The sequence below is a fragment of the Perognathus longimembris genome, chromosome 3 (assembly GCF_023159225.1).
Source record: "Perognathus longimembris pacificus isolate PPM17 chromosome 3, ASM2315922v1, whole genome shotgun sequence".
In the NCBI taxonomy this organism is placed as follows: domain Eukaryota; kingdom Metazoa; phylum Chordata; class Mammalia; order Rodentia; family Heteromyidae; genus Perognathus; species Perognathus longimembris.
In genome coordinates, this window is record NC_063163.1 from 79,330,565 (window position 1) to 79,343,267 (window position 12,703).

The window sequence follows — 12,703 nt, forward strand, 5'->3', positions numbered from 1 at the left end:
CCCCGTCCCCGCCCACTCTGAAGCCAGACCTGACCACCTGGTGCGCCTGGGCCCGCAGGTGCCTGCACACCTGGCAGGGCAGAGCTCAACTTGCACCTGCTTCCTGTAAAAAGCATGGCGCAGCCAGCCTGCTGGAGGCGGAGGAGTGTGGTGCACGGCCACATCCCAGAAAGCGCAGTCAAGGTGAGCGGCCCGATGGTGGGCGCCGGGTGACCTCCCCACACCCGGTGCAGTGTGGGTCGGAGCCCCATGGGCCGGCCCATGGGCTGGTGAGCCACAGTCATGCGCAGTGTGAGTGCTGACTTGGAAGGGGGGGTGGTTACACAAGGAGGTGGCTGCTACGGGTGGCTGGTGTCTCCTGGTGGGGAATGTGTGTGAGCGCCTGCTTTGGCCCTGGTGAATGGAACATTCTGGACACTCCAGACAGTAGTCGGCACATCGCAGGTCCCCAGTATGCATTTGATGAGTACCAGGAAGCGAGGTGCTGTGCTAGGCATTTGAGGCACTGCACACACACACCTCCATGCACCTTGTTTACCTCCAGCGTATAGATGTAGAAACGGGGTCTGAGGGTAACGCCATGTGCAGGAGACCCCAGAAAACATAAAGAAGCTAAGGACGAGACCACCTCAAGGCTCCTGGCCTGCACCCCTGGTCCAGCGCCATTCCCCCTCCCCGTGCCCTCGCCCCTGGTCCAGCACCCCACTCCGCATGCCCCAGGCGGCCGCCGGCACCTCATTGCTGATGGTGGAGTCCCTATGCACCATGCGGTGCAGGTGGCTGTCCAGGCTGGCCCCGGACGAGCACTTGGCCAGGGCGGCGGCGTGGGACTCCCGCTCCCGCTGTCGCACGATGGCCTCGCAGCCCAGCCACTCGGACATGGTCTGTGCGTAGCAAGCATGGATCTGCTCGTCCACCTGTGGGCAGGGGCAAGATGGCTGTATGCTGGGGCCTGGGCACAGCCTGCCTGCCCAGCCTGGCTGAACCCAGCCCTCAGCACAGAGCCTGCCCAGTACATCTCGGGAATCAGTTCCAACAGGAAGGGGATCCCGCACCTCCAGACCCCTGTCACTGCCACTCAGCAGGTTTAGGGTAAAGTTGGATGGTTCATAGAGGGCCGAGGTGGCTTTGGTCAGCACACATTCCAGGGGCTCCTACTTCCTGCTCTGCTCCTCCTCCCCAGTCATGTCAGCGAGGTAACCTGCCATTGAACACCTCCACACCTGGCCACATTCATTTCTAATTGGCGCACCACTCCTGCGCGTATGGAAGGGGTGGTGTGACTAGGTGATGCATGCATGCTAATTACACTGGGCCACCTTGCATTTCCTTCTCCTTAAACATTTAATATTCTTTTTTCCCTTTTCTTTCCTTTTTTGTTGGTCATAGGGCTTGAACTCAGGGCCTGGGCACTGTTCCTGAGCTCTTTTGCTCAAGGCTAGCTTTGCTCAAGGCTATTTTGAGCCGCAGTATCACTTTTGGTTTCTGGCAGTCAGCTGGAGATAAACGTCTGACAGACTTTTCTGCCTAGGTTGGTTTTGAAGAGCAGTCCTCCGATCTGTCTCCTGAGTAGCTAGGATTACAGACAGAGGTGAGCCACCAGCACCCAGCCATTTATTATTTCTTTACAGGTTTTTGAAACAAGATCTCACTATGTACCCAGGCTGGCCTGGAACTTGCCAGTGCGGGGATTATGCCATGGCTCCTGGCATCATTCATCATTTCTTTGTGCTGAGAAGTTCCATACTCTCAGTTCTTCATTTCTCTTCCTTCCTTCCTTTTTTTTTTTTGTGCCAGTCCTGGGGCTTGAACTCAGGGCTTGGGCACTGTCCCTTAGCTTTTCCACTCAAATCTGGTGCTCTACCAGCCACAGCTCCATCTCCAGCTCTTTTCTGGTTAATTGAAGAGATTAAGAGTTTCATGGACTTCCTTGCCCAGGCTGGCTTCAAACCTTGATCCTCAGATCTCAGCCTCCTGAGTGGTTAGGATGACAGGCATGGGCTACTGGCACCTGGCTCCTTCCCCCTTTATAACAGAAAGGGCCAGGGCCCAGCTCAGGTACTAGCTGGAGTGGACTCAGCATTCAGCCTTACTTGCTTAAGCGGTAAAGTTACTTTCTCCTCTCCATGGCAAGTTAGCTTGGTTCCCTGTTCAGTTGTGACATACAACATCCTCTAAAGAGCACTGTGTGGATTTGAAGAGTGTGCATTTCTTTCTTTCTTTCTTTCTTTTTTCTTTTCTTTGCTTTTTTTATTTTTGCCAGTCCTGGGGCTTGAGCCCAGGGTTTGGGCCCTATCCCCAAGCCTCTTTGTGCTCAAAGCTAATACTCTACCATTTAAGTCACAGCTCCACTTGTGGCAGAAGAGTCTCACGGGAACTTTTCTGCCCAGGCTGGCTTTGAACTGCAATCCTCAGATCTCAGCCTCCTGAATAGCTAGGATTACATCATGTGCCACTGGCACCTGGCTGAGAATGAATTTCTTTAAGATAGATGAGACATTAATACCAGTATGATGATGACCAGAAAGAGGAGGAGGAAAAGCGACAATCTCAAAAACTCAGTGTGAGTGAGAGGATGTGACACATAGCCCTAGTCATACTCCTGCAGATTATGTATCAGAATGGTGACACATTGTATATAGCAATTTTAGTAACATGTATTGTTGCAATGAATTTCCAGTGACACACTGTATATAGTGGTTTCAATAAGATATATTGTTGCAATGAAATTCCCCTTGATGAAATGTCATGCACCTAAGCATGTGTGCATGTGTGCACACACACATACACAGACAAATACAAGTAAACACGGAAGCCTGAATCAGACCGGCACACAGCCCTGAGGCCCATCTGCTGTGATACTGGAGTGCACCACCATTTGATACACAGTGTCAGTCTTCAACCATCTCAGGGTGAAAGGCTATGGTCTCCTCCATGGCTCCCCACCCCACCCCTCCACTCCTTGGTTCCCAAGCCACACAGTGGCTGGCTCCCTGCGTGGCCAGCCCTGCTGTCCCCTTGGCACCCACCTCCTTCCTCTCTGCCTCTGTCATCCCGAAGTGGTAATGGCCCAGGAGGAAGGGCCACACAGCCTTGCGGATCTGGGGTTGGACGCCCCCGTAGTAGACGAGCCGCAGCAGCTCCTGCTCCTCGTAGCTCTGCGGGCAGGACACGAAGCAAAGCGTTTGGTTAGTGGCTGAGGACTGGGGCAGCCGTCACCCACCCGGCTGTCCTGCTTCTGGGCCCAGCCCTCAGCCACTCTGGGGTGAAAGGGCAGAGCGCATGTGGCCTCTGAAGGCTCGAAGGTCCAGGTGTCAAAGGCTGGGTCCCCAGCTTAGTGCTTCTGGAAGGAAGTGGAACCTTCAGGAAGTAGGGCCCACAGGGAGGCCCTAGGTGAGCTGGGCTGTGTCCACAGAGGGAGTAAGAGATCCCCAGCATTGCCTTCTTCCTGTCCGGGTGGAACTGAGCCTCGGGGCGCACCCTGAGGCTTCCCACCACCTGCTCCCCCCAACGATGAACTGTCTGCCACAGGTTCAGTATACAGGGCCAAGCCGTCACTGACTGACAGTGCCAAGGCCCTGGGCCAAACCTTCGCTCTTCATGAGCTTATCTAAAGCTTGGGTATTTGTTATAGTGACAGAAAGCTGAATAGTGAGTGCACTAAAAGTGCCAAGACATATCCAGGTGCCGTGAGGAGGGACTAGACGCCAGGCACCCCAAACGCCAGGCACCCCAGACCCCAGGCACCCCAAACCCCAGGCACCCCAAACCCCAGGTGCCCCAAACACCAGGTGACCCAGACCCCAAGTGCCTGAGACCCCAGGTGTCCCAAACACCAGGCGTCCCAGACCCCAGGGCCCAAAACCCCAGGAGACCCAGACCACAGGCCCCCAAACCCCAGGCACCCCAGACCCCAGGGCTCCAACCCCCAGATGTACCAGACCCCAGGCGTCCCAGACCCCAGGGCCCCAACCCCCAGATGTCCCAGACCCCAGGTGTCCCAGAAGCTAAGGGCCCCAGACCCCAGGCGTCCCAAACCCCAGGTTCCCAAATCCCACATGTCCCAGAAACCAGACCCCCCAGACCCTAGATGCCCAAACCCGAGGCACCCCAGACTCCAGATGTCCCAGACCCCAGACCCCAGATGCCCAGACCCCAGGTGCCCTAGACTCCAGATGCCCCAGACCCTAGGTGTCCCAAACCCCAGGCTCCCCTAACCCCAGGGCCCCAAGGGGAGAAGGCAGCCAGTGCAGCCAGGTGTGGGCCATGGTGCAAGGCCATCTGCAAGGCTGTTCTGTTTGACATGCCCTCTGTGCACTGCTGGTGGAAGGGGAAAGGACAGTGTCTTCTTTTTATAGAAAAAGAAGTGAAAAGGCCAGCAGCCGTGACTCACACTTTTACTTAATTCTCAATCCGTGTTTCATCCTGTGCTTATTCAGGAATATTATTTGTCAGGATCCAGCACCAAATAAAGCACAAACACTCCCACTACCACGCACGCACCAGCAGCTATGCTCTCTCGGGATTCACAACCTTTAGCTGTGTGTCTATGTGTGTGTGTGTCTGTCTGTGTGTGCGCGCGCGCCACTAGTGCCCAGCTCACGGTTCACTTATGATGAACTGAGGCAGTCGGCTGGGCCTTTGAATGCTTCCTCCACCGACAGATACCAAAGCACTGGGGGAACTTAGGGGAAACATAGGCTCCTGGGCTCCTCTCCCAGACACGCTACACCAGCGCAGCCAGGGCTGAGCCAGACACCAGCCGCCTTCCCAGCCCCTTGGGAAGCCAGCACTCAGAGGCTTGAGAAAGTGAGCTGGCTCGTCTGTTGCCAGTTTTAAAATGCATCAGTCAGCCTGGCTTCGAGGAACCTGTTCTCGAAGTACAAACACCAGTACAAAAAGGTGTTGGCTGCAATAATGTTTGGAATAAATTTTCAGGAAGACAGTTGGAGGTGGTGGGGTGATACCAGCACGGAGGAGGCTGAGGCAGGAGAAACATGAGTTCAAGGCCAGCCTGGGCAACATAGGGAGACCCTGTCTCAAAAGAGAGAGGAGGGAGGAAGAAAGGAATGAAGGAAGGCGGGCCAGCACCAGAGTTTGGACTCAGGGGCCTCTGCCCACTCGGCTTTCTGGCTTCACAACTGGTGCTCTACCACTTGAGTCATATCTCCATCCTGGCTTTTTGCTGGTTAATCAGAGTCTGTTCTGCTCCAGGCTGCCTTAGAACCTCAGTTTTCAGATCTCAATAAGAATGGGACCCAGGTCTAAAGACAAAATTCAGCTGTTTCATATATACCAACACACATGGCCTGCGAAGGAAGTCGGTTGCTCACTGTGGCCATGGCAGGTCAGTGAGGAGTGAGGGTGCTCCTTGCTCTGCCGGGCTTTTGTGTCAGCAGCCACATTCTGGATGCTGAGCGGGCGGGCCCCACCTGATATGTCTTGGGAGGCGGAGGGAACTCCCAAGGGGCCAGTGTGGGACTCCGGCAGGCCCTTTTGGGTCTCCGCTAGCAGGGCGTGGTTCTCAGCCTCCCTGAGTCTCAGCCCTGCCCAGGCCTACTCACGGTGCTGTCCTGAAGGTACTGCTCCCAGATCCCGGCCGTCAGCCCCTGCCTGGCATCGCAGGGCAGAGCTGGGGACACGATCACGTGATTAACCAGGGCCGATAGGTGGGTCCGCACGGTGGACAGGTGCCTGCAGTAGGCCAGCCCTGGGGGAGGAGGCGGGGGAGGTAAGGTACCCCACCACCTTCTGCCCGTCCCACACCCAGGCCACCTGTCCCCGACCCTGCCCCCGATGTCTGTTGTCCTAGATACTCTAGAGGATAGCGGTTCTAGCACAGCTCTGGGCAGCAAAGTTCACAAGACTCTCTCAGCAGGAGAGGCCGGGCAAGGTGGTGCATGCCTGCCATCCCAGTGACAAGGAGAAGCTGAAAATAGGCAAACTGCAGTCCAGGCATGGGCCTGGGCAGATAGTGGGATCCCATCTCAAGAACAAACAGCACAGAAAAGGGCTGGAGGAGTGGTTCAAGTGGTAGACCACCCGCCTAACGAATACAAAGTCCTGAGTTCAAACTCTAGTACAATCAAGAAAGAAATCCAAGGGTTTTCTCTCTCAGCTAAGTTGTGAGGCTAGGGAAATAAAACATGTGAGGAATCCATATGGGGAGAGGGAAAAAAGCCCAACTACACAGGTGGACTAGGGTTCAAATCCCAGCTTTTCTATGCATAGCTGTGGTACCTTTGGAAAGTCACTTTGCCTCTCTGTGCCTTAGTCTCTGCTCTGAAAAATAGGAACCCAACCAGTATTCCTGTACTACAAGCTTAATTTGTAAGAGCCTGGGAAGGGATCCAGCTGCTTTACTCTCCTACCACAGAAAGAAACTGACATTTACTGAGCAACTACAGCATGCAGTCCTAAGTAATAGGGGAGGGAACATGTGGTATTCATTCAGTCCTAAAGCCCTTTGTGGGGATGTGGTGACGACTAAATCAAACCGCTGTCCCCACGGCCCACGGTCCTTTCTGAGGGCCCAGGGATAAGCCTTGTCTGTGTGTGGATGGGGAAACTGAGTCTTGGAGAGGTCCCTGCCACTTCGCTGAAAGCAGGCATGGGGGAAACGGAGCAGCCAGCCCCTTCCTCCATCACCACTGGCGTGCACGAAGTAAGCACTCCACAAATGACTGCAACAGATCCTACCCACAAGGGAGACACAATACGCACATCCGTAGAAGGCTCTGGAAAGGATCTGGTACTTCATATTGTCACAGAGAAGCTTCAGGGGAGCTCTGTGGAGAGAGAAGCAGAGCAGCTGAGGTCAGAGCTGCCTGCAGCCCAGCTCCTCCACACAGATGCGCCACGGGCCAGCCGTGAGCGGCCAGCCCAGACCAGGGGAGCCGAGCCAGCACACAGAGCCCGATGGACTGACTGCAGAGTGCGCAACATGCCACGCCCCTCGTGTGCCATTCTGGGTGCTGCTTTGGCTGAAAAGGGGGAGAGGGGAGTAAAGCCCTGGTGTTGCAGAAGACAAAAGCTGTGGAAGGTAGCTCCTGCAGAGGGTGGGAAGGAAGAGGAGGACAAGGTTTTCTAGACATCCCAGGAGGTGCCCGACCATGCCAGGGGGCAGGGCAGGGGACAGAGCTGGGTTCCCATGGTGCATACACGGAGCACGGCCTGGGAAGTGCGCTCTTCACGTTGCTGGGGGTGAGGGTCAGGCTCAGGTTATAGGTTATATAAGAATCACACAGGGCCTGCTTGGCTCACTGCACGGTGGTGAGCTCCCCGTCATTACAGGTATGTAAGGCAGCATTGGGAAAAGCGGTGTCTCCCAATGACCCATGGAGATGACCGGCCTGGTACAGGAGTCACCAGGATTCCTGGGCCCTGCGTGGATCCAGCTCAGTCAAGGCTTCAGGAAAACAGTCCTGGTAGCAGAGGGGGAGGGAAAAGGGGGGAGGTTCCCCACCCCACCATGTCATTCATGTTAAATTTGAGAGTCTCAGTTACATTAAATGTCAGTCCCACCCTTAGGAGTACAGCACTCCCTTGATCATGGCGTGATGTAAATGCAGGGTCTGAGCCAGGAGGGGGGCTGGAGCCACACACAGCAAAGCCCTGGGCTTGGCAACATCAGACACCTGCCACCCTCCCCAGCCTACCCCACCCCTGCACTCCTGGACCAAATGGAAGCCCTGCCAGGACAAAAGTCGAATGTTCTCATTCTCCAGACCTGGCCAGGCAGGGCCCATGCAAAGCCCTATCAGACTCTTGCACTGGGCTGGGAATAGGGCCCAGTGGCAAGAGTGCTTGCCTCGTATGCATGAAGCCCTGGATTCAATTCCCCAGCACCACATATACAGAAAACGGCCAGAAGTGGCAGGGTGCTAGCCTTGAGCAAAAAGAAGCCAGGGACAGTGCTCAGGCCCTGAGTCCAAGGCCCAGGACTGGCAAAAAAAAAAAAAAAAAAAAAGACTCTTTCATTGGCTGAGTAGCCGCAGAGAGACAGAGCTCTGGGCTTGAGAGGAGATTTGTACCATCGAACAGCAAGTGTTACCTGTGGGGCACTACTGCGTGCTGGGTACTATGTACTAGGCACCAGGTGCCGGGTCCCATTGGCTGGGTAATGTGTGCTGGGTGCTTTAGACCACGACTGGGTTCATTCCTTAGAGGTCATACACACTAAGCAAACTGAGATGTCTGCCACTCTTGTCCAATTGTATCACAGGCACATAGTAGGGCCACATCTCCGGGCCCATGTGGGAGCAGAGATGACACCTGCAGCCTCTGGCTGGGGCCTTTACTGGTGGAGAATGCAGCTGTCTGTGGACTCGTGACAGGTATGCGGTGAGCAAGGTACATCTGCTCTGAGGGCTCTTGGTTACGGCAGCATCACTTTGCTCATCCTGACAGATACACGTGAAGCAATCGGGAACAGCTAGAAGCTAACGGTGCTCTGGTGGATCCCACGGACTCCACATTCAGTGCAGGGTAGCAAAGGGGTACCCACACATCCTCAGTGGATCCTGGGTCCCTCCTGACGCCCGCCTACCTCTCATGGTTGCAGCCATTGTTGGAGCCACCCTCGGCTGAGCTATTGTGTGAGCAGGATGAGCAGGAGGACTTCCGGGGACCGGGCTGCCACAAAGACGGGAGGCTGTTCTCAGAGACATCCATGAGGTCCTGGGGGACTGGGGTGAGGAGGAGAAGGGGCAGAGGGAGAGCTCTGGTTACGTCTTTGCAAGTCACAGAAGCTTTACCCTCAAAGCAAGCAGTTCCCTGCTCCCGGGCTGGCCCGGGGCGGGAGGGGGGAGGAAGACCCCGATGTGTGCGCGGCAAAGCCCGGCCCTGATGGCCTTCTGCGGAAGCCCTGGAGCCCACCATGTCCAGCACCAGTCACCACAAGGCTGGCAGGCTCCAGAAGATGGGCAGAGCAGACGATAGCCACAGAATGAGCGAGAGACCCAAGCCCAGGCAGGCAGCCTGGGCACAAAGGATGGATGGTGATTGGGGGTGGGGGGCTGCTGGGCATTCCTGCAAGGGCCTGGGTGTGGGGGGCGCTTGAGTCCCCACAGTCCCAGGGGCTAGATACCCCAGAAAGTCTGAGGGGGGCCAGAGTTACAAAGATGCTCTACCAGTGGGCCAGACAACAGACTGAGGACTCCCAAAACCACATGGGATGCTCGTTCGAGAGCCATAGCCCATCATGTATCCCTCTCCTGCTAAAACAGAGCCAATTGGAGGCAGAGCACTGAAATCCATGTGTGTGTTTGCATGCATCTTGGTGGCACTGGAGCTTGGACTTGCTTGGCTTCCTTGTTCACAGCTGGTGCTCTACTACCTGAGCCGCACCTCCAGTATTTTTCTGGCTATTTTGGATATGGAGACTTGTGGACTTTGCTGCCCAGGGTGGCATCAAACTGTGATCCTCTGGATCTCAGCCTGCTGAGTAGCAGAATGACAAGTGAGACACCAGTGCCAGGCATCCCATCCTCATTTTTGGAGCCTGGGTTGCCCAGCCCCTCCTTGGCTGCTGTGGAAGCTAGGGGAGGACTGGCACCATACTGGTGCCCCTGGGCTCTAAGGCTGACCGGCCACCCCTCCCTGCTGGGCTCACAGGATGGGCCTTGCACAGCCCACAGCTGTTAATACTCTCCTGCCCCATGCAGTCCCCACCAGGAGCTGTCCAAGAGGTCAGTGAACCCCTCGAATGTTCCAGAAAAACATCCAGGGAGGATGTGACCAGCACAGCTTCTGTCCCAGTCCTCGTTCTACAAGACATCACCAGTGGATCCCTGAGCCACAGAGTGAGCTGCCTTCTGCTGAACCTGACCCTGAGACTAAGGTGAAAAGGCCAGAGGGCTGGTTCAAAGCTCAGTGGAGGCCAGGAATTCTCTGTGTGGCCTTGGAGCCATTGCTCAACCTCTCTGTGTCTGTTTCCTCCTCTGGGCTTTGCTAGGAATGGCATGAGGTCAGACATGGGGAAGGCAGAACACAGGACGCCTGGGACCACTGCTGTGTTGAGCAGCAGCCGGGATGGCTCAGCAGGTGTGGTATGGGCATTGTTTGGCCTCCTGGAATACAGTCCTGAGGGTGTGTGTGTGGGGGGGCGGTTCTCCCCATTTCCCAGATAGGGAATTGAGGTGTGAACAGGATGAGTCAGGTGACAGTGCCACAGGGGGGCGGGGGGAGGCGCTGATGGTTTCCATTCTGTATGCCCACGGTCTCAGCCGGGGCCAGCTCTGTTCCCCGTCCTCCCAGGGATTCTGCCATCACACATGAGAGGGCAGAGGTTTGCAGTGAGAGGGTGGGGTGCTGCTTAGCATCCTGCGGTGCCCGGAGTTGCTCCCCCATCCGCGGCTGTCCCACGCTATGTGTCTGAACACAGGCTCAGCAGGCCTCTGCTCCACTGGCCAGGTCCCACCACAGCCAGGGGGCTCCACATCCCCAGGAGGGAGCCGCCATTTGTAGGTGGGTAACCTGGCGTGAATGGGCTGGGGGAGGAAGGGGCAACGGGCCCCTGCGGGTCTCAACCTGGTAAGGGTCCTGGAAGCACAGAGAGGCTCTACAGAGGGCTGGGCACAACACGGTCAGGGTTCTATCATGTGGGGCATGTGGGGACATGAGTGCTGGTGCCAGCAGGCCAGGAAGGAAAAGCATGGTGGAGCCAGGGGGCTGGAGCCCTGACGGCCATGCCTGCCCCCTTGGACTGTCATCCTTCTAGACATACTTCCCATATACCTGAGATTACAGCAGCCAGCCACCATGCTCAGCCAGGCTTGTGTGTTGAGATGGCATCTCCATAAACATTTTGACCTTGAACTTTGAACCTCTCAATTTCGTTTTCCCGAGTAGTTGGGATGATTGGGGTATGCTACCCAGCCACATCTCAATAGTAGCTTAATTCACCAGCTAAGTAGAGTGCTTGCTAGTCGGCTCAGGCAGCGGCTTACCCAGCTCAGACTGCATGCCGGGGTAGAGGATGCGGAACACATAATCCGTGGCCTCGTCTTCCTCCTTGTCTGAAGACGTGGACTCGGAGGAACCCGGAGGGCTCCGCTTGCGGAGCTTGGGAAACACTTTGCCCTGCAAGAACGCATCTCAACACCTGTCCCCAGACCCTCCCTCTCATCCCCAGCCCCTCCTGTCCCCTTCCCCTCCTGTCCCCAACCCCTTCTGTCCCCAGCCCCCCACCCCCATCCCTGCCTGTCCCCAGCCCCTGTCTTCAGGTCCCCCCAGACTGTCCCTAGCTACTCCCTGCCCCAGCCCCCCTGTCCCCAGGTCCCCCCAGCCTGTCCCCAGCTCCCCCTCATCCCCAGCCCCACCTATCCCCAGCCCCTGTCCCCAGGTCTCCCCCCCCAGCTTGTCCCTAGCTACCCCCTCACCCCTAGCTCCCCCTGTCCCCAGGTTCCCCCCAGCCTGTCCCCAGGTCCCCCCAGCCTGTCCCTGGGCCCCACACCTCAGAGGGCCTCAGTGGGACGTGCACACACCCACAGGGCCACGGCGGGGTCCAGAGCCCTGAGTCATGGCCACCTCCTGCCCGGGCCCACCCCGCCTCCCAGCTCACCTTCCCACGCTGCGACCAGAGCGGCGGGTCCAGCTGTCCGTGGGGGAGCAGCCCGTTCTCCAGGCAGGAGAGGAACTGCAGCAGGTGCCCGCCCTTGGGGAAGCGGAAGGGCGACCTCTGGATGCCGTCCTGGCTGACCAGCACCACGGTGCCACCACTGTCCACTGCCACGGCCACCGACCGGCGGGGAAGACCAGCAGGAAGTCATGCGAGGTAGGGCGATGGACACCCCTCCCCCTCGGCCAACCCAGACCCCAGGCTCTGGGGCCCCCCCAAGCCCCCTGCCATCCACCATGGGGAGCGACAGGATGAGACCCAGAGCCAGCTTCTTGGGGCCCCTCCTCAGCCCCCTGTGACCCTGCCTGACTTCGGTTCAAAATCCTCCAGGCCCTGGCTGGCTCAGGCCAGGCGAGAGAGCACTTACTGAACACTGGCATGGTGGTTACAGACAGGATCTTTTTGTGAAGCTCACAACATCCCTATTTGTCATGGCCTAATTTCTACATGATGAAACTAAGGCTCGGAGTGATTGGTTATCTTGTCCAAGCTCACACAGCTGTAAGTAGCAAAGCCTAGATTGGAACCCAGGTCTGTCTTTTTAAAGACATAAAATATTGAGTTTTATGCATTGGTGAGGTCCAGGCCTCTGTCTTTCTAGAGCCGGCGGGGCCTCTGTGCTTCTTGGAAGGAGTAATGGAAGCGGTGTTTCCTTAGTCTGCAGAGCTTTACCTTGTGGAGATCTAGGTTCAAGTCTGGGCTCTGGAGTTGATGGCTGTGTGGCTCGGCTTCCGGCTTGGGAACGAGGTCACCCCATGGCTGGGCTGTTCTGACCACTACACCGCTGCCATTCTACATGGGGGAGGCCCTGTTGGCTCCTGACACTAACAAGTGGACGAGGGGGGTCAGGAGGGGCCCAAGATGCCTGCCTGGGTGTGCCCATGGCTCCCCCGGTGCCCACCTTGCTGGTGACAGTGCAGGTAAACAATCTCCTCCAGGCGAATGGTCATGGCATAGTCCCAATAGACACTGGAAGAGGACCAGGGATTTGTAAGGACAGCCCGCTGACCTCCCGGGCTCCCACCCCTCCCTGGGCCCCAGCACTCCTGGCATGTGTCCGTCCCTGCCCAGTCTGTCCCCTCT

General features: G+C 56.9%; 1 protein-coding gene across 1 annotated transcript in view; it reads right to left on the minus strand.

Annotated features, from left to right (window-relative positions):
• Positions 1-12,703, minus strand: part of Sgsm1 (small G protein signaling modulator 1) — a 44,752-nt gene that overhangs the window by 12,274 nt on the left and 19,775 nt on the right. The window contains exons 10-17 of the mRNA XM_048342756.1: positions 12,522-12,589; positions 11,564-11,727; positions 10,950-11,082; positions 8,549-8,687; positions 6,724-6,788; positions 5,565-5,710; positions 3,030-3,158; positions 735-917 (exon numbers count right to left, since the gene is read on the minus strand). Of these exons, the coding sequence (XP_048198713.1) occupies positions 735-917; positions 3,030-3,158; positions 5,565-5,710; positions 6,724-6,788; positions 8,549-8,687; positions 10,950-11,082; positions 11,564-11,727; positions 12,522-12,589 (1,027 nt within the window). The remainder of the gene's footprint in view (positions 1-734; positions 918-3,029; positions 3,159-5,564; positions 5,711-6,723; positions 6,789-8,548; positions 8,688-10,949; positions 11,083-11,563; positions 11,728-12,521; positions 12,590-12,703) is intronic.